The following is a 23,271-nucleotide window of genomic DNA, read 5'->3' on the forward strand; positions in this document are numbered from 1 at the left end:
GAGCATTAGGCCCATGTGGGCATCAGGGGCTCACCTCACACCCCAGTCACTCATCCAGCAGATCAGGGGTATCGGCGGAGGTGCCCTCCGGCCTGGTCTGGCCTGGCTGGTGCTCCCCCACCAGTGATCCCACCTGTGAGGCCCCAGCAAGCTGCTTCCTCTGCCCCCCCGGAGACATGCTAAGGCCCTCCGTGACCCTTGGTGACACTGTGCTTGGATGCCTCTGCTTGCCATGAGCACATGGTGAGCAAAACAGCCCCTGGCCTCATGGAGCCTATGGACTAATACGGGCCAGATGACAACAGTGTGGCACAGAGTGACAGGGGCCGGGAACACACAGAAATCTTCATCATCACCATCATCACCTCCATCATTGACCTACCCGGCTAATGATTACTTAGCACTTATCATATACAAGGTATCATTCTAATCACTTTACACGTATTATCTCATTTAGTGCTGAGTAACTATGCGGTGGTTAGTATACCCATTTTATAGTTAAGGCGCTTGAAGCTCAGCTTAACCTCTGGTAAAGACCTGTCCAAGGTCACACAGCTAGTAAGTGGCAGAACAAGGATTTGAACAAGGTCTGACTCAGTCCACACTCAACCACCAGGCCACAGTCTTATTACCATGTACAGATGAACCCAGGGCTACTGGCACACAGAGGAAAGCGTGTGGGGCTTGGTAGAGGAGAGAAATTAAGGAAGACTTCCTGGAGGATGAGACCATTGAGCTGGGACTTGAAATTCAGGGAAACCCACGGTGGGGACAGTGAGATTCTCCTTAATGGAGAATGCTGATGAGTTGCAACCTGTGTTTAAATGCATGAAATGTTTCTGGAACCAGGCATTTGGGTTCTTCTATCTGCTGGCTGTGTGACTTTGGGTTAGCTACTTAACTTCTCTGAGTTTCAGTTTTTTCATCTGTAAAATTGGGACATAATCACAGTGCTGACACATGATAAATGTTAGGTATCATTTTATATGACTCAAGTAGTAAGAGCTCATTACTAACTAAAGCAATATTAACAAGCAAAAAAGCATTCAGATGGCACACTGATATTGGCTTCAGGGGCACTGAAGCTCACATGGAAACTTTTTTGGAGCCCCTCTCTCTACGTAGGTGAGGAGAAAGTCCTTGGCAGGGGGTGGTGAGACTCATAGCACCTGATACCAGTTTCCAGTTCCTCCAGTGGCCACTCCAATTTAGCTGTTTTATGCCCTTGAGCAAATGAGGGACCAAGGGCAGTGAATCCGTTTTTTTGCCCCTTGATTTGCAAGTCCGGCATGAGGCATCACACATGTTGGGGTTGGGCAGTCATCACACTGATGGTCTTAGCATCCGCCAACACCGACACCAGCGCGCAGGTTACTGCTGCTCTCCAAACTCAAGAGCCAAATAGACTCATAAAATTTTTGATAAACCCCATGCTATCTGAAATTTTGCTATTCACTATCCCAAACTAAGGAAATGAACAGAGTAGGATAAAGTGGTATTCTTACCAGCTGAATTTCCTGTCTGAACTCATGCTACATGGATAAAGAGCCGGATAGATTTGGGGAGGGATGGCTGCCGTTGTTTTACCATCACAGGGCGGCTGTGAGGGCTGACTAAGAAAACGTGTCTGGCACGGCGTCTGGCCTGGGCGGGCATTATTCATTCCAGAGGATAACGATGTGATGTGCGAGGTGAAGCCGTAACCATCCTTTCATTACGCAGAAACAATGGCAGAAAAACAGCTGGAAATTCGCCAAGTGACCACCTCCTCTGTTTCACAGAGTTGCCCTGGATACAGAGGTATTGCAGTAATCAGATTAAATCACTGTTTTCCTTCCTGCTTGCCTGGAGCTGAGGGAGGGCACCTGACTCTCACACAATCAGCTCCCTGCGGTCCGCCTGACACGGGTGCTCCTCCTGGACACTGTGCACCTGTGAGCCCGGGACGTTAACACGGGAAGCCCTTGATCCTGCACCGCGAGCTGCGCAAACCCTTCCTTTGCATGCAGCGCATGGCTCTCATAGGATTAATGAAAAGGACAAGTATCTTTCTAAAAAGCAGAAGGAACTTGTAACGAATTCAAAGTGAGAGAAAAATCCTCGTTTAAAGCAACACGTTTTTCCCATGATCCCAACCCAAGCATTCAGAAAAGTGCAAAAACATGCATTATGAGAAAGATTTTTAAGCGAGCAACTTTTAGATTTCTTTATCGAGATGAACAGACAGGCTGGCATGCACCACGCTTACCAGCAACCCTGGGGGCTGGGTCTCTGCCTCATAGCAGGGACGGGAGGTTCTGGGGCTTGTTAGGGACGCGGAGGGAGGAGTGGGGAGGAAGGGTGGGGGACACGTGCTGAGGAGACACTGTGTCTTTAGTTCCGAGATCAGCCTGTGATTTGGAAAGCCAAAAGCAACCTGCAGAGAATGTTTGGGTGACAAATAGAGGAAGAGAGGGAGGCCACCCTCCTATTCCACTGCCATCACTGTACAGAGACGGGTGATTTGCAGCCTTCCCACCTTCTGACAGAAAGAGGCTGACCTGACTTCCACGGCCAAGGGATCTGTCCTCTGCCCTCCTCAGGGGGAGGGTCACCTGTTCTGCAAAGCCAGGAGGAAGGTGCAGCCCCATCACGAACCGGCTCAACTGAGCGCGGCAGCCACCAGCCCTAGGATTCCTGGCATTGCCCTCAGCCATCCATAGACAATGGCAAACACCGGCCCAGCCCGGACTACGCCAGCTGCATGAGAAGATGAGATTTAGGAGATCTACCCGCAACACCAAAAACTCATAAATACAACCCACTTCTCCAGGGAAAAGTCCCCTAGACCCATCCTTCAATAGAGTAGCCGAGTCTGTGCCAGGAGTCACCCCACAGACCCTGCCCTGCCTGGTACCCAAGGATCCTGGCAAAATAGAGACTAAAAAATACAATTTTAAAGCCTCAACTTTTGCCAGCCTGTCAGCTGCAGTTTTGAAAATTAAACCCAAGATGTTGTTGCTGAAATGTTTCAGATATTACTTTCTGAGTTTTAGGGAGATTTCTTTAATGCCCATTGATTTCTGGTTAATAAGTTGTACCTACATGTCTCATTTCAATTTCCTATTTAACATTCACTGAACCATAAATCCATTCCCAGAGCAATGGGAATTTAGAGTTCTTGTGACTTTGAAAGACCATTGATCCTGTGTGCTCCGAGTGGCCGAGTGTGGGGCCTCTATGGCAAGGTTAACTCATGCTGCAGCTTCCTTAATGGCTGTGAGTTTACGTTTTATTGCATATCTATTATTTGGGTTGGGCTGTGATGAATGGTTTAGCTGCCAGGTTCAAAACAAGTCCAAGGTGACAGCAGAATCTAATTTGCTTTAAAAACGGTGATTATAAAGCTTTTCAAATAATAATCCAGGAATGAGGGAAACAGACAGCACATTGCTGTGCATGGGACATATGGCAGGAGGTGAAGCAAGGACTTCCCTCCTTTTCCACGGGCAGCCCCTGCTCCTAATGACCTTCACTAGGAAGGCCAGGGAGGGCTTCTCTTTCATCAGGGGTAACAGGGATGCTGCCATTTCCTTGAAAGTAGAGCCATTAGCTCCTATTTGGTCCCAGACCAATTCCCACGGAGTGGGCTCATGCACTAGAGGCTTCTGTGGCACCAGGTACCAGGACGGTACCTAAGCAGTGCCATTCTCTGCCTAATGATGCCATCGTGGGACATCTGAGTGCGATGCTCAGTATATCTCCCAAGTCCTTGAAGTCCAGCCTTGGCCCCCAGCTCTTAAAATGCACTGATCTTCTTCGTTACAGTTCCTTTTCCAGAGGGGCTTGAGCGCACAAAGCACCTCAGAACTGCCCCCAGAGAGCATGCCGCTGCTTCCCTGATGTGGAGGGCGGCTCACCCTGTCATCTGCCCCAACATCTACTCTCTTTTTGTTCACGTCGTGTGGGAATAGCATGATCAAGAGGGCTCCATTTGGGGAAGCTGGATGGAGAGGAGCTTGCGGGAGGTGATGCTGAGGACAGGAGTGGAGGGAGGGTCTCGTCCAGCGTGTGCAGGTCAGTGCCTAACAATGGGCTCTCCAGAGGGAGAAGAGCGCCCTCGCCCTTCTGTAGCATTTGTGTAGTGTGGATTTCTGTGTTGTAAACACTCCTACTATGGCTGATTTAAAGCTACCAACCATTTCACTGTTTGCCTTGCAAAAGTCCTGAAAATCTAAGAATCGTCTCATGAGCTAGGTCTCTGGAGTTGCTGATACTTCCACACATTCTAAAATTTAGAGATTTATTTCATGGGATAAGCTCCTCAATCCACAAAGCAAATCTCTCCCACAGCAGATTGAGCCTACAGTCATTCACACCGTATTATGAACCACCAGATGTAGATATGGGTTTTAACCGTGGGCAGGAAGGAGGAGGCTGGGGACCCACACCTAGTCACCCTATATCAAGCAGAGCCCGGGAACTGGGGGTTGGACTTTGGGCCTTGGTAACAGGGACGTCGTGGACTGGAAAGGCACCGCCTGCAACAAGCTCATGGACATTTCCCACAGGGAAGAATCACACTCATTTTTCTCCTCTTAGGTCACATGAGTACCTCTTCTATCTGCCACAAGAGCTCTTCTTGCCAACAAATCACAAGGATTCTCAGGCCTTGTGAATGTTTGGAATAACAATAGCACACGGAGGTGTCGACAGGAAGCAGGAATACCTTCCTGGAAAGTGGAACTCCAGGTACAGGCTGGGGCCGGGGCCGAGGATGCCAGGACCTGTGGCTCAGAGTACTCAGGGCACCCTGGGGATCTCATCCCTGCTTCCCCAGTTCCAGGGCCTGCAGGTAGGAGCTGTGAGCTTGCAGGTCATGTCCAAGGGCGCCTCACACAGGCCACACACATTACCTGCTTTAAGCAGAGCCTGAATGCTGTCTGTCATAAAGGGGCTTCACCTCTTTGGGGCCAAGAATGTCCCCTCTTGTCTCGAGTTAGGGCCCCTGCATCACCCTTCCCTCTCCTCTCCTAGTGAGCTTGTCTGGAATTACCTGGGGCTCCTTCCTGCATGTCGCATCTCTTGGAAACCCTGTTCCAGCCCCAGCTATGGTTGGCATGAGGTCATGTCTTGGGGGAGCACCTCAGGGAGAAGACCTGCATCCTTCAGCTGCCCTACCCACTCGCCATATGTACCAGCGACTGCACAGAGGGTCCACTCCGGGCACCTCCGCCGTTTTCAGGTAGAGCACCCCCTGTCTCTTCTTCTCCAGGGATTCCCCTGCCTCTCATTAGCCAGGACCCTTGTTCTTCATCATCCTTCACAGTAACTGCTCCCTCTCCTGCCTGGCCACGCCTCCAGCGCCCTCCTGCAGGATGTACCCCCAGGCAGGGTTCCCTGACGGGGCCAGGCCGCCGCCTGGGGAGAACCCTAACATCTGCTCCCGCCACGTGCAGTCACAGAATCCCCTAGCGATGTGAGGCAGTGCCCTCCCAACCGTGCTCACGTCGCAGTCCCGGGTCCCTCAAACAATAGCAACAGCGCGAAGAAACTTTATCCAAAAGGAGCAGAGCGAGTCCCCCCCCCAACCCCTACCCTCCTTACTCTTCCCTTGAAGCTCAGGCTTGTTGCAAAACAAATTCAACTGCTTTCACCTATAGAAGAAGCCAATCTTGGAAACAACCAAGGACAGACTCCAGGCCCCTGACACCATCTTGGTGCAGGAATGTCTGTTTGCCCACTGCGAGCCCCGACTGGGGCCTGACTTACGGAAGGCTGTGTAGAACTCATGGAGGGTCAGGAGGCCGTCTTTGTTGTAGTCATCAAATCGGAGGAGGTCGCCTGGTGAGCACCCCAGGAAGTCCTCTTCCAGGGCCTGCTCCTTCAGCACGTGCTGCGGGTGAGAAAGGGAGCGAGGCTAGAACCGGGAGTGAGTTCAGAGCTGTGGGCACTGCTGGAAAATGGCTCAGGCCAAGTGCGTGGGGCTGCGCTCACCGGCCTGGTTGTGTGTGTGTGTGTGCGTGCGTGTGTGTGTGTGTGTGTGCATGTGTGTGCGTGTGGGGACTCCAGCGACAGCTCGGTGGGCCATGAGGAGCACCCAGATCTCTTTGGTATTGTCTTGTTTGATCCTCTCATTTTATACATGAGAAAACTGAGGCTCAGAGAGGGAAGGGACTTTCCCAAGGTCACACAGTGATTGGGGCCGACTCGGGATTAGCATTCAGGTCTGTCTTCTCCCTGCCTGGGAAAACAGATCCCAGACAGTCTGAGGTGGGAAGGATCCTGTGGTCACCTGATCTACCCCTTCACGTTGTAGATGGGGAAACAGGGAAGAGAAGGGGCCTGATCAAATAAGCCCAGCAAACAGTGGCCGAACTCAGTGGCTCCCAGCTATGTAGAGCTGGAAGGTCACTGCTCCATCAGTGTTCCCCTCCCCGCCTCCACCAGCCCACTCCAATCTCAGGGCAGCACGTCCTAGCCACAGCACTCCCCCCGGGAAGGGGAAACTGCCATTCTACCGACATAGGCTTGGGCCCCCCTCTCTGCCTGCCCTGTCCTGCCAGGAACACAAACCACTACCCTTAGGATTCTGTCGCGGGGACCACGGGGGGGCCCCTGTGAACTCCTCTCTGGATGTGGCCTGGGCCACAGGGCAGAGGTCTCCCCAGCGTGACCAGTCACGTTTTGGCATGTGTGTCTGGAACTAGAGTCTTGCAAGGAAAATGCTCAGAAGGAAATCTCAGAAGAAAGAAAATGATTTTATTTTTGCGGGGAGAGGGGAACAGAGGCATTTCCTCTTTATTTAACAGTCTCAGCTGGGCCTGCTATGTTAAAGGCAATTTAATGTGATAATGTTAAAAAAATGACCCTTCACCCAGCAAGTAAGAGTGTTCGATAAAAGGGCGATCAACCGTAACGCCCGAAATCAATCTTCCAAAGATGGAAATTTCCCTTTGCCTATTTCTGTATTGGAAATTGATTAACTTTTCATAGGACTGACAAGTTTTTCCCTGATGCCTCTGATTCAGTGTCAAGGAAAGTCCCATTTTAGCTGGCCCCTGCTCGGCAGATTTATGAAATGGACTTTAAACACATTACATTTTAAAGAGGAAATCATAGTCCAATTACCATGCTTGTTAATGGCTTCAGGTGCCTCGGGGCATGTCTCTGCCAGGTTAGAGCAATGCGCCCAGGAAGGTTCTGTTTACCTGGCAGCTACCGGGAGCCACGTTGGCCTGGGGCACCAAGAGCCCACAGCTGCCTCTGTTAAATAAGGAGAAGACGCCTGCCCTCCGGGCTCCCCGCACAGCCTGTATTGCGGGGAATCGAATCGCCAGATGGCTCTTCTCACAGGTAACCATAACTAACAGGACCTGGGCTCTCCCCAGAGCGGCGTGGGTCACCTGTGGGTCCCTGGCCCTGCCCCTTGGGCTCTTAGCCATAGCTGGGGGCTGAGTGTTGCTGGAAGTGGTGACATGCAGGCTGGAATGCGCCTGGGAGGCCTCCCGGGGTGCGGGCCGTGGATGGACTTGCGCATGCTGCCAGGTGTGGGTGAGCGCGGGGCGGAGGGGGGGGGTGGGGGGGGGCGGGATCTGCAAACGCCTTAGGATCTGTGTTTCCCAACCCACTCCCTGGAAGCAGGCTCTGGACTGGCTGGACTTGAGAGGGGGTCCCTGCGTGGGGAAGCGTCTGGATAACTGCTCTGTACTCAGATTTTATGGGCACCTGTCATCCCCACAGACTTGGAGAGCATCAGGTGGAGCCTGTGGTGGGAGCCCTCCTCCCAGGGAGCCCCCTGTACCGTGAGGAGAGCAGGTCCATTCACCACCCCCCCCCACCCCCCCCCGGCCCCCGGCTTTCGTCTTAGTTCACCATGTTCTAGGTAGTACACACTCTGCAGGCAAGTCTCTTGATTTCTTGGAGCTGCTTCCTCATCTAAAAATACTTGGGAAGTGGGGATAACACTAGCACCTGCCACACAGCAAAGGGTGGCTGAAAGGTTTAAGGAGGAAATAATACCAACAATAAAGGTGATGATGACGAAGTGATGCTGACGGCTGTCACTTACTGAGAATGTGCCGCGTGCCGGGCGCTAGGCTGAGAACTTCACATGTCTTAGCTCATCTAACCCTCCCGATGACCCTGTGACAGTCACAGACAAGAAACGAGGCACAGAGAGGTGAAGTTGTCTGCCTAGACCCACTAGGTCCCTGTAAATGCTGGAGCTGGACCTGAACTCAGGCAGTCTGACCGTGAAGTCTGCGCTCGTAGCTATTCTCCCTCCGAGTGAGGAACACATCTGTGTTAGGTGCATCACAAGTAAACGGCCTTGCTTAGCGCCGAGCCCACAGCGGGTGTTCCGTAAATGTCAGGACCCTCCCTAGCCTGGGCCTTCCTGGTGACCTGGTCACAGCTTTGATGAGGTCATTGCTGTGCCTTGTGAAGGATTTCTTTAAAGAAGCATCAAAGGTGGGGACTCATCCTATTACCTGTCCTCTGGTGGGGGGCACTCTGTGGTCTCTGGGGCAGAGCTGCTAGGCCCTCCCACACTTCCTGACCTCGTCCTCCCTCCATATCTTTGCCCCTGGTGTGGCTCCAGGGCCCCAGGCCCTCAGAGGCAAATCAGCAGAGTAGGAGCAGGAACTCAGGCCCTCGGGCCCACCCAGCCTGCCTTTCTGCCACCAGCACCCAACAGGCCCACCCTGCAGCTGGCCTGCCTGGTGCCCTATGTTGCTCCTTCCTCGCTTCTTTTTGCTGCAGATGCTCCAGGCCCTTGTACCACCTTGTAGCTGGGCAAAGGGACACGTGTGCTGTGTCTGGGAGGGAGGCCCCGTCCAAGTGTTTTCTCAAAGGGAAGAGCAGTGTTTGCGGGTGGCCACAGGGCTTCCTGCAAGCCAGCAGGCTGGGGTGTGGGCTGCTGATTCCTGGATACCGCAAAGGGCGAGGTCCTAGTGGAGAGGACGTGGGGTCACCCAGGTTACAACTCCAAAAGTGTCTGGGGGGAACCAAACCTGCTTCCTTTGAACCTTCCTGCTGAGGAAAGCAAAGGACTCAGGAAGAAAAGACTTATTTCCTAATGAAAACCTCAGAGCCCAGCCGGTGTGCAATGTGTGTTTCACCAGCTAGCTGAGAGGGCCTCAGAGCTTGTTTGTAAATATTGGCTGAAGGTGGCTGGTGGGAAGGAGACACTGACATTGTTCTGTTTGTCAGATATTCTCAAGAGGTGTTAAACATAAGCTCTCCGACTCCCGGGAGATGGCTTTCTCTTGCAGGAGCAAGGCCTCCTCGGCATCCCATTACAGAGCCGGTTACAAATGCCTCTCCCCACGTGGATCTCCCGGTTCTCTTCCTTCATATGCGGAATGGAAAACTGGATTCCTCCGTAATGCAATTTCACTGAATGCCGTACCCACCTGGGTCAGTTCAGAGCGGCTGAGGTGGCCATCCCCATCTACATCCAAGTCCTTAAACAGAGATTCCACCAGGAGCCGCTTCTGGGAAGCAGGGTCTTGTCTGCTGTCCCCTTCATGGAGTGGCTGCAGGCGGGTCTGCAGCGCCAGAAGGGCCTTCTTCAGGCGGGCGTAGTCGGCCATGGTGCATGGGTCACCTGGAAGAGAAGACGGGGTTATTGCAGCCAGACTCCTCCCCTGGTCTCGAGAAGACCCCCATGCACCCCACCCATCGGCAGTTACTGGGCATTCACTATGTGCAGGGCAGGGTGTTACCGGAGTACATGAGACCTATTCGTCCGTCTGTCCACCAGTCCATCCCATAAATATTTATTGAGCACTGGATACATGCTACACATGATGCAAATGCTGGAAGGAGCCTGTTTGTTCATCTCGCAAATGTTTATTGAGCACCTACTACAGCCAGACACAGAGTGACTGCCAGACAGAATGGGGAGATTCGTCCAGGGGAAGTCCCAGCGCAGCCCCACAGCGGCTTTAGGAAAGCCGCCCCGATTCCATTTTGTAATAGCTCATCTTTGCCTTAATCCTACCTTAAAGGCTGCTTTGGAATCCTTGGCCTCATAGATTAGCGAGTTCCATTTAACAGGACTAATACGCCCTGCTTAAGTTAATTAGGTACACTCCCAGAGCTGGATTACTTCAAAACGAACATGAGTACACAAGCCTATGACCAAGAAACAAAAGGCAGCTTTTACAAAATTAAAAGCAAAGCGCACAGCCCGTTGCTCTTAGGCCTTTTATCATGGCCATGCTTGGCCCACAGCATCCGAACCACACGGTGTTTTGGCAAATGAGGCCTGTGATGCACTGTGACATGACATAGTTCACCTCGCTGGCAACAGGCCATGAGGGTGCTCCCCGCACAGGGCTGCACCGTGAGTGGAGGCTGCCGGGCTGTCAGCGAGCGGGAGAGCCTCTCTGGCCCCACTGCCCCACCTCCCGGGGTGGAATATGTACTCCAGCACCTGGCTCTGCTGAGCGCTGGAGCATGGGTGTGGCTCCGCCTCATCCAGTCCAGGTTGAAGCCACTGCCCTGCTGGGAAGGGAGTGTCTGGGGCCTGGGGCTCTTCCCCTTAATTCCAAGGCCAGTTTAGGGCACCAGGTCCTAGTTCAGGGGTGCTGGAGAGCACTGGATCTGGAGTCCACCGGGTTTGAGTCCCAGCTCTGTGGCCGCCTGAGTGTGTACCTTGCACAAGGTGCCTCAGTGGGGAGAGCAGTGCCTCCCACATAGGGCTGTTAGGAGGGTTAAATAAGATACGCACATAAAAGGCACAGCAGTGGCTTGGCACCTAGTAGGGGCTCATAAAATGATAGCTACTCTCCCCCTTGTCATTACTGGAACCGCATTTGCTGAAGAGCAACAAACGGGAGCTGCTTGGTGGGGAGAGTGCTGGTGGGGAAGTCTGTCTGTTTCTCTCCCTGCCTCCCTAGACAAGCCTGGACGGTCCAATCAGTTTCTCTTGTGCTTGTTTGTGTTTCTAGATTTTCTTCCAATTTGGCGTCAATTGATTCTTGCCAGAAACAGACGCCTGTTACCATCTCCTCCTGCATGTTTATTCAGAAAAAAATCAATTGCTGTGTTCAATATAATCAAATCTATTTGCTCTCTGGGAGTTTCTATGCTCTGACAAGAACAGCTTACCCACCCCTCTTTGGCCTTGTAGGGTATCCATTCCTGGGAGCTCGTAGGGCCCCTGGTTGGCAAACCCGATTCTCAAGTCTGTACGGCGTTGAAGATTGTGGCCGTGTCCCATGACCACACACTCCCGCCCAGGGGAAGACGTGGCGGCCTGCTGGGCTCTGCTTCCTGAGCCTGGACAAAGGTCAGTCTGGGGAAAGTAGAGGAAGAGCTTTGCCCAAATCCTGGCCTCCAGCCTCCAGGAGGTTGAAACTAGTCCTGGCAAATGGATGGAAGCTGGATGCGGTATCTGAGTGGAGAGAGAAGCTTTGGTGGAGACGGCAGTGGAAGTCTCTGTGGGGGGATCTGCAGGGACCTGCACCGGAGGGCCTGTCAGGCTTTCCTGGGGACAGGCATTCATGCCCAGATGCTGGGAAACTAGTGTACACAGCGGATGGATATGGGGTTGATAGGAGGCTCGACTCAGAAATGCTAGCGTACAGTTAGCCTCCTAAAAAAACACACTACAGCAGGGCCACCTGAAGGATGGGCCAGGCCAGGTCAGATGGGCAGAGATGTCGCATCCTTGCAGGTCCTCCCAACCCTCCAGTCTTCCTCACAGACCCTGGTGGGGCACAGATCTCCTCTGAGCTGCCTGCTGCCCTAGGCCAGGGGTCCGAAGCTAGACAGCACCTCCCACTCTGGCCGGCCAGGGAAACCTTCAAGGTGGGTTCTGTCAGGTGGGCTGCAGCAACCTCCCTAGCCTCTTACCCTCTTATCACATCCCTACGGTTCACTGTGAGTTCACAGTGGCTTCTCCACCCCGGCAGCTGCCCAGCACATGACTCCTGGTCAGGAAGGTATGTACATGTCTAGAAATCAACTTGGGGGAAAGAGGTGGTTGCCCCCAGTCTCCAGGGCCAGCTCCCTGAGCCCCTGGCCTGGCCTCCTGCTAGGACTCATGCCAGCCATGCCCTTCCCATCCTTTTACCAGCATTTACTCACGAACTCTGTGCCCGATGCTGGGCGGCACTTTGAGGATACGATGGAGCTTCCCATCCTGGGCATCAAGGGTGCCCGTGGAGGGAGAGCTAACGAGGCCGGGGTGAAGGGAGTCTCCCTAAGGACGGGACCTGCAGGATGAGGGATCTGTGGGCAAAGGAGGCAGAGGGAAGGGAATGCCAGGTCACAGGGATTGCAGGTGCAGGAGCTGGCGGCACAGTGTGTCCAGAGCCCAGAGGAAGCTGGTGTGGCTGAACCGGAGTGAGGCGGGGATGGGGGCACAGACGAGGCTGGAGGGAAGTGTGGAGCTGGCGTAGGATGCCAAGCCCTGCAGATCACACTTTGCCAAACTTCCCGTGTCCTTCTTGCCTCTACTGAGGGCCTCACTGTGCCTGGCTGCTGCTGGGCATGGGGGTCCTGAGATAAATTGAGCTGCTCCTGGAAGACGATTTGAAATCCTTCTTTATCCCAGGAGCAGTTGCACTTTACATGAGTTTCAACCTGGAATAATTCAATCACTGGCCCAATGTTCCTGAGCTCCTCTAATATCCCTATAGCTCTGGGGGACCATGAGCATCAGAGGAAAGACCCCCTAACGGTGTCACTTTAGATTCCAAAATTCAACCTCTTTCAAGACTTCTGACGCTTCATCTCCAGCAAGGACTGCCCTCTCAAAAGCCTTCCCTTTTGGTTTCCAGGATGAGTTTGCCAAGTCCCAGGTTCATTTCTTTCATTCACAGCCCCCCCGGTCACACTGTGGGGTCAGACGGGACAGCTCACCAAGGTGGAGCACTGGTGCCTGTGAATCTGCCAGACCTGGTCTTTAGCTAAAGGTTCCCACCCTGCTGCCAGCTTTAAACCTTTGTCTTATTGTAAAAGAAACACACGTCCATCAAAACAACAACAACAAAACACTTGGAAAGTGCAGATGAGTATAAAGAAAGAAAATAAGTTATGCATAATCCTCTTCCCAGAGGCTGGCCAGAGGTGAAGCCTGGCCCTCCGCACAGGTGACCCTGACTGTGAGCCAAACTAGTGGAGCCTTGGCTGGCCTTGTGTGTTTCACGGGGCCCGAGGCCCGGCCCACAGAGCCTCTGTTTTCAGATCTTCCTCTTCCCTTACTCAGTTTGGGCAAGAGCTTCAATACCCAAGGGTTGGGTCTTTCTCAGTATCATGCGGGTCATCGCTGCCCGCCCACCCGGCAAGTCCACCGGGGACTTGAAGAGGTAGGGGTGTGGAGGGAGAAACAATCTTAATAGCACCTGCCACACGAATGTGCTGCTTGGGGTTGGTGTTTACTGCTCCCTCCAATGTTCTTTTACTTTTCTTTATACAGCAGGGTTTTTTAGTTATCTATTTTATACACATCAGTGTATACATGTCAATCCCAATCTCCCAATTCATCCCACCATCGCCCCCCCACCCCGCCACTTTCCCCCCTTGGTGTCCATACGTTTGTTCTCTACATCTGTGTCTCTATTTCTGCCCTGCAAACCGGTTCATCTGTACCATTTTTCTAGATTCCACATATGTGCGTTAATATACGATATTTGTTTTTCTCTTTCTGACTTACTTCACTCTGTATGAGTCTCTAGGTCCATCCATGTCTCAGAAAATCTACAAACAATAAATGCTGGAGAGGGTGTGGAGAAAAGGGAACCCCCTTGCACTGTTGGTGAGAATGTAAATTGATACAGCCACTATGGAGAACAGTATGGAGGTTCCTTAAAAGACGAAATATAGAATTACCATATGACCCAGCAATCCCACTACTGGGCATATACCCTGAGAAAACTATAATTCAAAAAGACACATGCACCCTAATGTTCACTGCAGCACTATAGCCAGGACATGGAAGCAACCTAAGTGCCCATCGACAGACGAATGGATAAAGATGTGGTACATACATACAATGGAATATTCCTCCAATGTTCTTTACCCAAACCTCTGCCCGGCTTACTCTTCACTGTATATTGGCCACTGCAGAAACATCACCCAATCTAAACTAGCACCCCCAGCTTCATAATTCTCTGTGCCCCACATGTCTGGGGTGGGCCTGGGTCCCAGGGACGGACCCTGCCCCTTTGGAGGGAAGGCCCCTGGAGGGGATACAGCAGAGGCTTGGGGACCACAACACCCCTCCCTGGTGCCCCCGCGGGGGCTGACCGTGATGTTGGTGAGAATGGCCATGCCCAGCCTGTCCTGGGAGCCCTGAGCCTGGGCCTCTGTGGCCTAGCCTGCAGTACGGTCAACTTCCTCACTATTGATCGAGGGAGGGTGGGACTTCCAGAGAGGATTCTGGAGAGGAGGACGTTTGTATATGATGTTGAGGTCTGTGCCTTGAATGAGCTCACCTGGAGCTGCCCAGCTGGGACCTTAGGGGACCTGCTTCATGAGTAGGCAGACTAACATAATTTGTACATGCTTAGAAAGTCATTTAAGTGTTTCCTCTGTGTCTTGGTGTCTTCAAGGAAAAGAAAAATTTGTGTCATTATAATACGGGGATTTTGGGGTCTCTTTGGTGACTTAGGCTAGGTCAAAGCCTTTTAGTGAGGCTTGGAGAGTCCCAGGGAAGACCCCTCCAGACCCATAAGCTCACTGTGCCTGATTGCAGCCAATGTTGGCCTACTGGGTGCCTTCTTGCGTGCTTTCTCCTCTCCTCTCCATTTCTCTGCATGAAATGGGCTCAATGCCCTATGTGAGCTGGGGCCTGGTGCATTTGTCTTTGTCCCCTTCACTGATGCCCAGCGCCTGGCACAGGTGGCCACAAAATCAGTGAAGACTTCTTCCCTCCTTTCCCCTCCCCATGAACATTTCTGCTCTAGGGCCTTTCAGGGAGGGAGGCTTGTGTCCCGGCCAGCCTGGCAGTGATGAGAAGCCCCAACAGGCCCTTGGAAGGGCCCAGCCATCCTCCGCTTGCTGGGGTGCCCCCTGTGCCGCAGCGCTGGCCCCTCTCGGCCAGCCCCCAGCACTGGCCTTGGGCTTCCTGCCAGCATGTGTGTGCGGGGCCCCTCCTGCTCACAGACCGGGCCTGTTTTGGCAGATAAAATATTGATCAGCCTGCTGAGGAGCCCAGAGTGTGATCCTATTTTCATGTCAGAACTTGGTAATGAACTACATTTATCAAGCCCGTTCTCCACGAGAAAGGTCAGTCGCAGATCTGGCTAAGTTGTTATGACACCTCATTAATCTAGTTCCCTCAATAATTGTCCCTCTTGGAAGATTCTAATGTTCTCCCATTCCAGCCACAGTCCTTCCACTCCGAGGGCGATTATTATAGCAGGAGCACAGGCACGTCCGCATTTAATTTTTTGAGCAAAGAGAGATAGGAAGCAGGTAGCAGCTTCCGGAATTAAACGTCTATCAAAGGCACGCTTTCTATTGCAAAACAAAGGGAAGCAAGGGAGACACTGAGACTGTTCTATCAGCCACATGCGCCCCTGCCAGCCTGGGCCTCAAAGGGGCCCAGGTTCACTCTGCGGCGGGCAAAGCTTCCGGTCCCCGGTGTGGGAGGGGCTGGTGGCTCCCGAGATGAGGAAGGGGCGCTGCACAGGGTGGGCGAGGTGGGAGGCAACAGCCAGGCGGCAGGACGCTCTGATTCTAACCGAGAGGGAGACAGGCCATGTGGGCGAGGCCCCGGACAGGCCCAGGTCCCAGATGCCGGGGTGGCCTGGAGCAGGAGATGGGGTGGGCTGGAGACCCGTGGCACCAGGAAGCGAGGTGGAGAGGGGCCGTCTCTGCCTGCCACCCTCTCTGACATCCCCCCCCGCCCCCCGTCTGTTCTGTCGTTGCCCTTTCCCCAGGCTTCACTCTCTGTTATTCACACACTGTTGGTGTCAGGCTGCCCCGGCAGATGGGAGCCCCTGGAGGCCAGGGCCCTGCCTTGTTGCAGGTGTGACGCCAGCACCTGGCCCACGCGCCCACCTGCAGAAGGTGCTCATTAAATGCCTGTGGGCTGGGCGAAGGTGGAATCTTGGCGGAGAGCCGCTACAGCCCTGCCCTGAGGAGGGGACGATCCCGGCCGCCCTGAGCCACAGTGACTGAGGTCTGCGACTCCGGAGAGGGCTGGGGGCCGTGTCATCACCCATCATATCCGTTCCCGGTTGGAGGGGGGCGTGAGATGCACGTGTGGTACGTGTACCTGTGCTCACTGCCGGGGGCATGGGCCCTACCTCGCTAGTAGGGGCACCCCTAAACGTGAGACAGGGCCCCACAGAGTTGAGCATGGCCGGGCCGGGAGTGGTGGTGGTGAGCCACAGAGGGGCTGCTGCCCTGCTGGACACTGGGTCACATGGAAGATGTCTCCTCTGTGCCCCTGTGGGGACACACACGGCTCTTCGGGACCTGCCTCTGGAGAGGAGGAGGATGAGAGGGTCTGTCCTCTGGTTCTGCCACCGCTGGTCAGGACACCCTGGACAGCCCTGTGAAAAGGCCAGGCGGGGGGAGGGGGCTAGGCTTGGAGCAGCAGCCCAGGTGGGGAGGCCTGAGGGTGAATTTGGCCACCGCACAACTTCGGGAAAGGCCTGGTCCCATACCAGGGCTCTAATCAGTAACTGAGCACAAAGCTGACCCTGGGGACCCTCTGAGCTCCCACGGAGAGCTTTATACACAGGCAGAACTGGGGGGTCGGAGTGAGGGGGATCCTGAGGGCCCTGTGAAGACCCCAGCCCCCAGTGGCCTCCAGGGTGCTGGCTCTTCTCTCACCAGGGCAGCCCTGCACTTCTGAAGTCCCCTGCAAACCCCAAATTTATGAGAGAGGGGACTGCAGGACAGAGGTTACTTGATATCATGAAGAACTCCTCTGCCGTTAGCAGAAGCCATCCCATTTGGGCATGGGTGTGAGCTAAGGAGCAGGGGGATGGGAGGGAAGGAAGGAAGCGCTGGGTGGGGGCCGGTGGCTCGTGCTCTGAGATGCCCACTTGTAGGGGGAGGGCAGCTCCCTTCCCGAGCCACACACAGGCCATCCCTCCAGAAGCCACACAGCAGCCAGCCATGCCCTCGAGCCACACCCTCTGAACTCCAGTCCTCCTCCACCTGGCAGGGTGGCCCAGCCCCTAGGCTCAGATCCAGAGACCCTCACCTGGGAGAACCCCCAGAAGGGTCCAGGGGAGAGACTGGATGTGGCCACAACCTCTTGGCGGCTGTTGGGTCCGCTCATGGGTAGGCTCTGCCCCGAGCCCCACCCAAACACCAGCAGGTTCTCACATTGTCCCCAGATGGCCTGATAAGTAATGTCACTGCTGCAGGCAAAGCTGGGATCTTCACCACCAAAGCAAAAACTCAGCTTAATCGTCTGGCACCAACATCACAGCTGAACATGGTTGTGTTACATGGGCCTCCGTTGCAATGTGTCATTCGGAAGTCTATTTTGAAACCGCTAAGCTGTGCAAAGAGCAAGAAGCATTTTACTTCCTGGTCTAATTTATGAGCCGCCATAACTTTACTGGAGTTTAGTTTAAGAGGAACAGATGTTTAACTTGATGTAAATGCATGAACGTTAACAATCTTTCCGCTGCCATTTCTGGGACAATTCAATTAACAATAAATGCCAAAACCAATGGGTTTATCTTTAGGATATGTTTTCACTAATACGATGTACTTTTACTGATGGTGTTGACCAAGCCACAAAATTCTGAAAATTCCTGGAGCTTGCTAAGCACACACGATACGGCCTCCTTACAATCCCCAAACAGACACAAACAGTTGTACTCAAAGTCACTCCACCTGGTGACTCCATGCTGGCTGTCCCCTGGGGCCAGTAACTTCTGAGCAGATGGGTCACTCCTGCCACACTCAGGCCCCCTGCGGAGGTGCTTGCGCCGTGGCCTGAGCCGCAATTCCTGGCTACGCCCACTACCTGCCAGAAAGCGGCCTGCAGATTTGCTTCCAGGTGCCCCTTCCTGGAAGGCCCTCTCTTCAGATCTGACTTTTCTCCCAAGGCCTGGCTCTAAGGAGGTGCTCTGTCTGCTCCAAGCCACACACTCTCGTCCTGTCTTCGTCTCTGTCCGTCTCCTCCGAGACTGTGCTCCAATGCCTTTGCATCTCCTGCGTGAGTGTCTTCAGTCTCTTACAGAACTGGCCGTGGGGACTGCAGTGGACACTGTCACGGGCCACGAGGGCGCCGGCGAGTTGCTGCCTGCCCTTGGTTCGGGGTTCCTGGCCGGCCTCCCACCATACCATCACTCTGGGCTCCAGCTGGCTCCCCTTCTCACGTACTAGTCTCAACCCCAGAACCAACCGCAAGCCCAACACTCATTCATTAGCAGCCCCTCATCGGCCCAGACCCCATAGAGGGCCTAGCCTCAGGCTGGCCAACTGTCCTTGGTCAGTGTCCTCTGCTTTTTTCCCTGGACTGTGCTATTTGTCACCCCAGCTTCTTTGGAATGTTCTGGGTTGAAGGTACAGGACCCACTTTGGGCCCACAACAGGATCTGCACATCTAAGGCTCCACGTGGCCTCCTGCCCTGCTTGGCCCAACACACATGCCACACACCTTCTTCCCCAGCTGCTGCACCAGAGCTGGTCAAGGCTGCTCGGACGCTGGGTGGAAGTAAACACCTCCACCGGCACCTGAGTTCGCGGACAAAACCTCATCTCAGTTTTTGCCCCAGCATCAGGTAATTTAAATTAACAAAACCACCCAGAGCTTTGCTGGACAAATGGTACATTTGCTCATCAATGCCTGGTTCAATTGATGTTGCCATACAATCTGCTCTTTGACATTTACAGTCCTCTCTTCTATTCCTATTAGAGAAAGCAAAATTTGTTGGATTCCTAGGAGAGGGATCCACATACACTTTTTATGGTTGATTGGCGCATCTGTCAGGTGGCCCCAGAGTGAAAGAGTAATGTTTGAAAACTTGAATGAATGCTAAAGCCCTCCTGGCATTAAGAACTTTAGTTTTTACTCTTGTGTTCGTGGGAACCTCACACAACTAGGTTCCCTACCAAGTGAGTCATGCTTTCTAGGAGGGCACTGACTCCTTACAGACTCCACTCCCCCACTTTCCGGCCTGGAAACTCAGGCCCCTGCCTGCTCCCCACCTGCCCTCACCCACACCAAGAGGAGAAGCAGTAGTGCAGACCAGAGGACGGCCAGCAGTGGGGAAGCTGGAGTGCGTGAGGGGGAAGAGAGTGGGCACCAGCCCACTTGCTGTGATTCCATCAATTTTGTTCTTGAGAATTGCTGGGAGGCTTCCCAAACACCTAACCAAAGGGCAGGGTCCTGCTACTGAGGCTGCAAACGTTTAGTTCGTCAGGGGTCAGACTGTCCAGAAAATGTTACTGCTTTGAGCTTTCGGCCGCCGTGTTTTTCTGTTTTTTTTTTTTTTTTTCAACATCTTTATTGGAGTATAATTGCTTTACAATGGTGTGTTAGTTTCTGCTTTATAACAAAGTGAATCAGTTATACATATACATACATCCCCATATCTCCTCCCTCTTGCGTCTCCCTCCCACCCTCCCTATCCCACCACTCTAGGTGGTCACAAAGCACGGAGCTGATCTCCCTGTGCTATGCGACTGCTTCCCACTAGCTATCTATCTTTTGTTTGGTAGTGTATATACGTCCATGCCACTCTCTCACTTTGTCCCAGGTTACGCGTCCCACTCCCTGTGTCCTCAAGTCCATTCTCTAGTAGGTCTGTGTCTTTATTCCCGTCTTGCCCCTAGGTTCTTCATGACCATTTTTTTTTTTTTAGATTCCATATATATGTGTTAGCATACGGTATTTGTTTTTCTCTTTCTGACTTACTTCACGCTGTATGACAGATTCTAGGTCCATCCACCTCACTACACATAACTCAATTTCATTTCTTTTTATGGCTGAGTAATATTCCACTGTGTATATGTGCCACATCTTCTTTATCCATTCATCTGTCGATGGACACTTAGGTTGTTTCCATGTCCTGGCTATTGTAAATAGAGCTGCAATGATCATTGTGGTACATGACTCTTTTTGAATTATGGTTTTCTCAGGGTATATGCCCAGTAGTGGGATTGCTGGGTCGTACAGTAGTTCTATTTTTAGTTTTTTAAGGAACCTCCATACTGTTCTCCATAGTGGCTGTATCAATTTACATTCCCACCAAGGGAATGTAGGAGGGCTACCTTTTCTCCACATCCTCTCCAGCATTTATTGTTTGTAGATTTTAATGATGGCCATTCTGACTGGTGTTAGATGATATCGTATTGTAGTTTTGATTTGCATTTCTCTACGCTGTGGTCTTTGAGTGGCCACTGAGCTGAGGGGGACCTCGCCCAGAGACGTGGTAGGGTCTGAGGCCGCCGTGGGCTCAGTGAGTGGCGGGGACAAGGGCTCCTGGTGCCAGAGTGAGGCTTACATCCAGGCAAAGTGAACACTTTGCTCCATGTGGAGTCACAACACGGGAGAGGCACTCTATACACGATCTGAAGAAGGGCGGTACTGTTCCCAGGATGCATTTTGGAATTCCATGTGGGTGTTTCTGGTTATCACGATGATTGGTGGGGGCCCTAGTAGCACTTAATGGGGGGGGGCAGGGACCTTAGGGATCCTGCTCTCTGTAGCACAGTCCTGCCCAACAAACATTTGCTGGGCTGGCATCTTGTACAAGTTTACAAATGTCACAGTGGACACTCATGGAGTGAAAGATCCAGTTACTATTCTCCGGTTACTAGGACCTAACACCTAACATGGTGTTACACAAAAAGTATTCCCCCCCGCCCCCCCCGCCAGGGTTTGGCAAGGATTTTCCAAGGAGGCGCCTATGCTGTACATTGTAAATTTGGTTTAGAACTTTATCACAGATTGTCCACTATTTTGGAGAATCACCCCTCCACACACAATGTCACTTGAGTACTCAAAACTGTCAACCTAACACGCCCGTCACAGGCTCCATCTGCAGCGTGGTGTTCGCAGGATCCACGTGGCAGGGCTGACGTCTGACCACTGTGAGTTGGTGTGTGTAGCTGGTGTCCAGTTACACACTGAAAGGCATGTTGTATGCCCACGACTTTTCTTGTATTTCTCCTTTATATCCCAGGTTTGGTTAAGACACATATTCATTCAAGGTAATACAGGGATGTTACAGAATACTTGCTGTGAAAAGGTGGCTTTGGGTCTGACAGGGTTAAAGGCAAGTCATCTATGTGAACAACTAAAATCTGTTTTTTTCCCCCAACTTTTTTATTGTGGTAAGACACACATAGTATAAAATTTACCATTTTAACCATTTTTAAGTGTACAGCTCGGTGATATTCAGAATATTGTGCGACTCTCACCACCACCCATCTCCAGAACTCTTTCCATACGTAAAACTGAAACTTTGTTCCCATTAAACAACAGTCCCCCATTCCTCCTCCCTCAGTCCCTGCAACCACCATCCTTTTTTCTGTCTCTATGACTTCGACTCCTCTGAGTATCTCAAATAAGTGGAATCATACAGTACTTGTCTTTTTGTGACTGGCTTCTTTCACTTCACGTAATGTCCTCAAGATTCATCCATGTTGTAGCATGTGTCAGAATTTCCTTCCTTTTTAAGGCTGAATATATTCCATTGTACGTATACACCACATTTTGCTTATCCATTCATTGGCTGATGGACACTGACTTGCTTCCCGGTTTTAGCTACTGCAAATAATGCTGCTATGAACATGGGTGTATAAATGTCTCTTCAAGACCCTGCTTTCAATTCTTTTGGATAAACACTCAGAAGTGGAATTTGGATATGATTCCAGAAGTAGAATTGCTGGATCATATGGTAGTTGTATTTTAAATTTTTTGAGGGACCTCCATACTGTTTTCCACAGCAGCTGCACCATTTGACATTCCCACTACCAGTTCCCAAGGGTTCTAATTTCTCCACATCCTCGCTAACATTTATTATTTTCTGTTTTACTGTTAGTAGCCATCCCAATTGCTGTGAGGTAGTGGCCTTACTTCTTTTGACACTCCTTGGTTCTGGGATTTTAAAGGACAGTGGGAGCAGTGCAGGAGTGTACCTGAGTGTGTGCGTGCAGCCCCATGGCTATGCCGTGTACACGTGTACCTGTGTGCAAGCCCAGCCTGCAAAGGCCAAGCACAGGGAGGCAGAAGGTGCAGGGCCACACCTTGGGCTGTGGAGCTGTCTGGCCCTAGGAAGGAGGCTAGCAGCAGCCCCTGAGGACCGGGCTTCATCTCTGTGCCCACCCCGCTGGGGACGAGGGGCCCCGCATGGGCACCACCAGGGGGCAGGGACCTGCCTCCCTCCCCCTTTCTCCAGAACTGGGCTCTCTCCTGGCTCTTTTCTTCTGGGACATCCCCTGGGCAGGGACTGTGCACTCTGGGCCCACAGGTGAAGAGACCGGGATGGGGAGTATTCTGAGCCCATGTCTCACACGCCTGGCATGGCCCGTGGTGTTTTTCTCTCCTCCGTGTTGTCTGGGGGTGTCTGCTCAGATGCAGTAATCCTCACCTTCTGAGTAAGCCAGAGAGCCACTGGCTTTTAAGACAGCAAGCAGAGACGCTCCTTCTCTGGCATGCGGGGTGCGTGGACTGCAAATCAATGCCATTGAACTAGGGTCTCCAGGAAAGAACTGCCCAGACGGGAATGGGGTCCCCCTTTCCCCCAGCAGAAGCTTAGCTAGGATCGTGGGGACATTTACTTTAGAAGGAAAAGTATTAGAGGAAAACTGCCTGAGAATGTTCTCAGAAGCCAGGGTCTGCTCTAAGCTGGGGATTCATGTCTTTATGTGGCCTTGGCAGGAAATGGCATTTCAGAGAGAATTACCTGAACAGAGGTTTTTAGACCCGAGATGACTTGGAGAAGTTTCTTGAGGTTTGAAGATTTATCTGAACCTCTCTGACTTGTATGATTGACGGTAAATCCCAGGTCAAAACAAAGGAAAACAAAACTCCATAACAACTCTGAGAGAGAACAACAGCTTTTCGGGGATAGCTTTGGAGTATTTCCTGTGCTTGAGCTGCCGGAGGAGAAATAGAAGTCTCTCCCTCTATGCATCTACACCTCTGTTCTGGGGATTATCCACACTGGAAACCTATCAAAATGCAGGCAGCCTGCGGAGAGAGCCCCAGAAACTCTTGTCTCCGTGAAAGTCAGCTCCAGGCCAGATGTGTCTGAGCTGATGGGCTGGCCACAGCGGTCCTGGCTCCGTGTCCAGACCCAGAGCCTGGCAATGAGGAGCCGGGGGCTGACAGTGAAGGAGGAGGGCAGTGGG

The 23,271-nt window shown here is 52.5% G+C and overlaps 1 protein-coding gene across 4 annotated transcripts in view; it reads right to left on the reverse strand.

The window, feature by feature from the left end:
- FSTL4 (follistatin like 4) overlaps nucleotides 1-23,271 on the reverse strand; it is a 717,999-nt gene that overhangs the window by 132,380 nt on the left and 562,348 nt on the right. For all 4 annotated transcript variants that reach the window (XM_082378912.1, XM_082378911.1, XM_082378913.1 and 1 more), the window contains 2 exons: nucleotides 9,396-9,589; nucleotides 5,752-5,875 (listed from right to left, as the gene is read on the reverse strand). In XM_082378912.1, the coding sequence (XP_082235038.1) occupies nucleotides 5,752-5,875; nucleotides 9,396-9,589 (318 nt within the window). The remainder of the gene's footprint in view (nucleotides 1-5,751; nucleotides 5,876-9,395; nucleotides 9,590-23,271) is intronic.

The sequence above is a fragment of the Balaenoptera borealis genome (genome assembly GCF_965194805.1).
Source record: "Balaenoptera borealis genome assembly, chromosome: 2".
NCBI classification, from domain to species: Eukaryota; Metazoa; Chordata; class Mammalia; order Artiodactyla; family Balaenopteridae; genus Balaenoptera; species Balaenoptera borealis.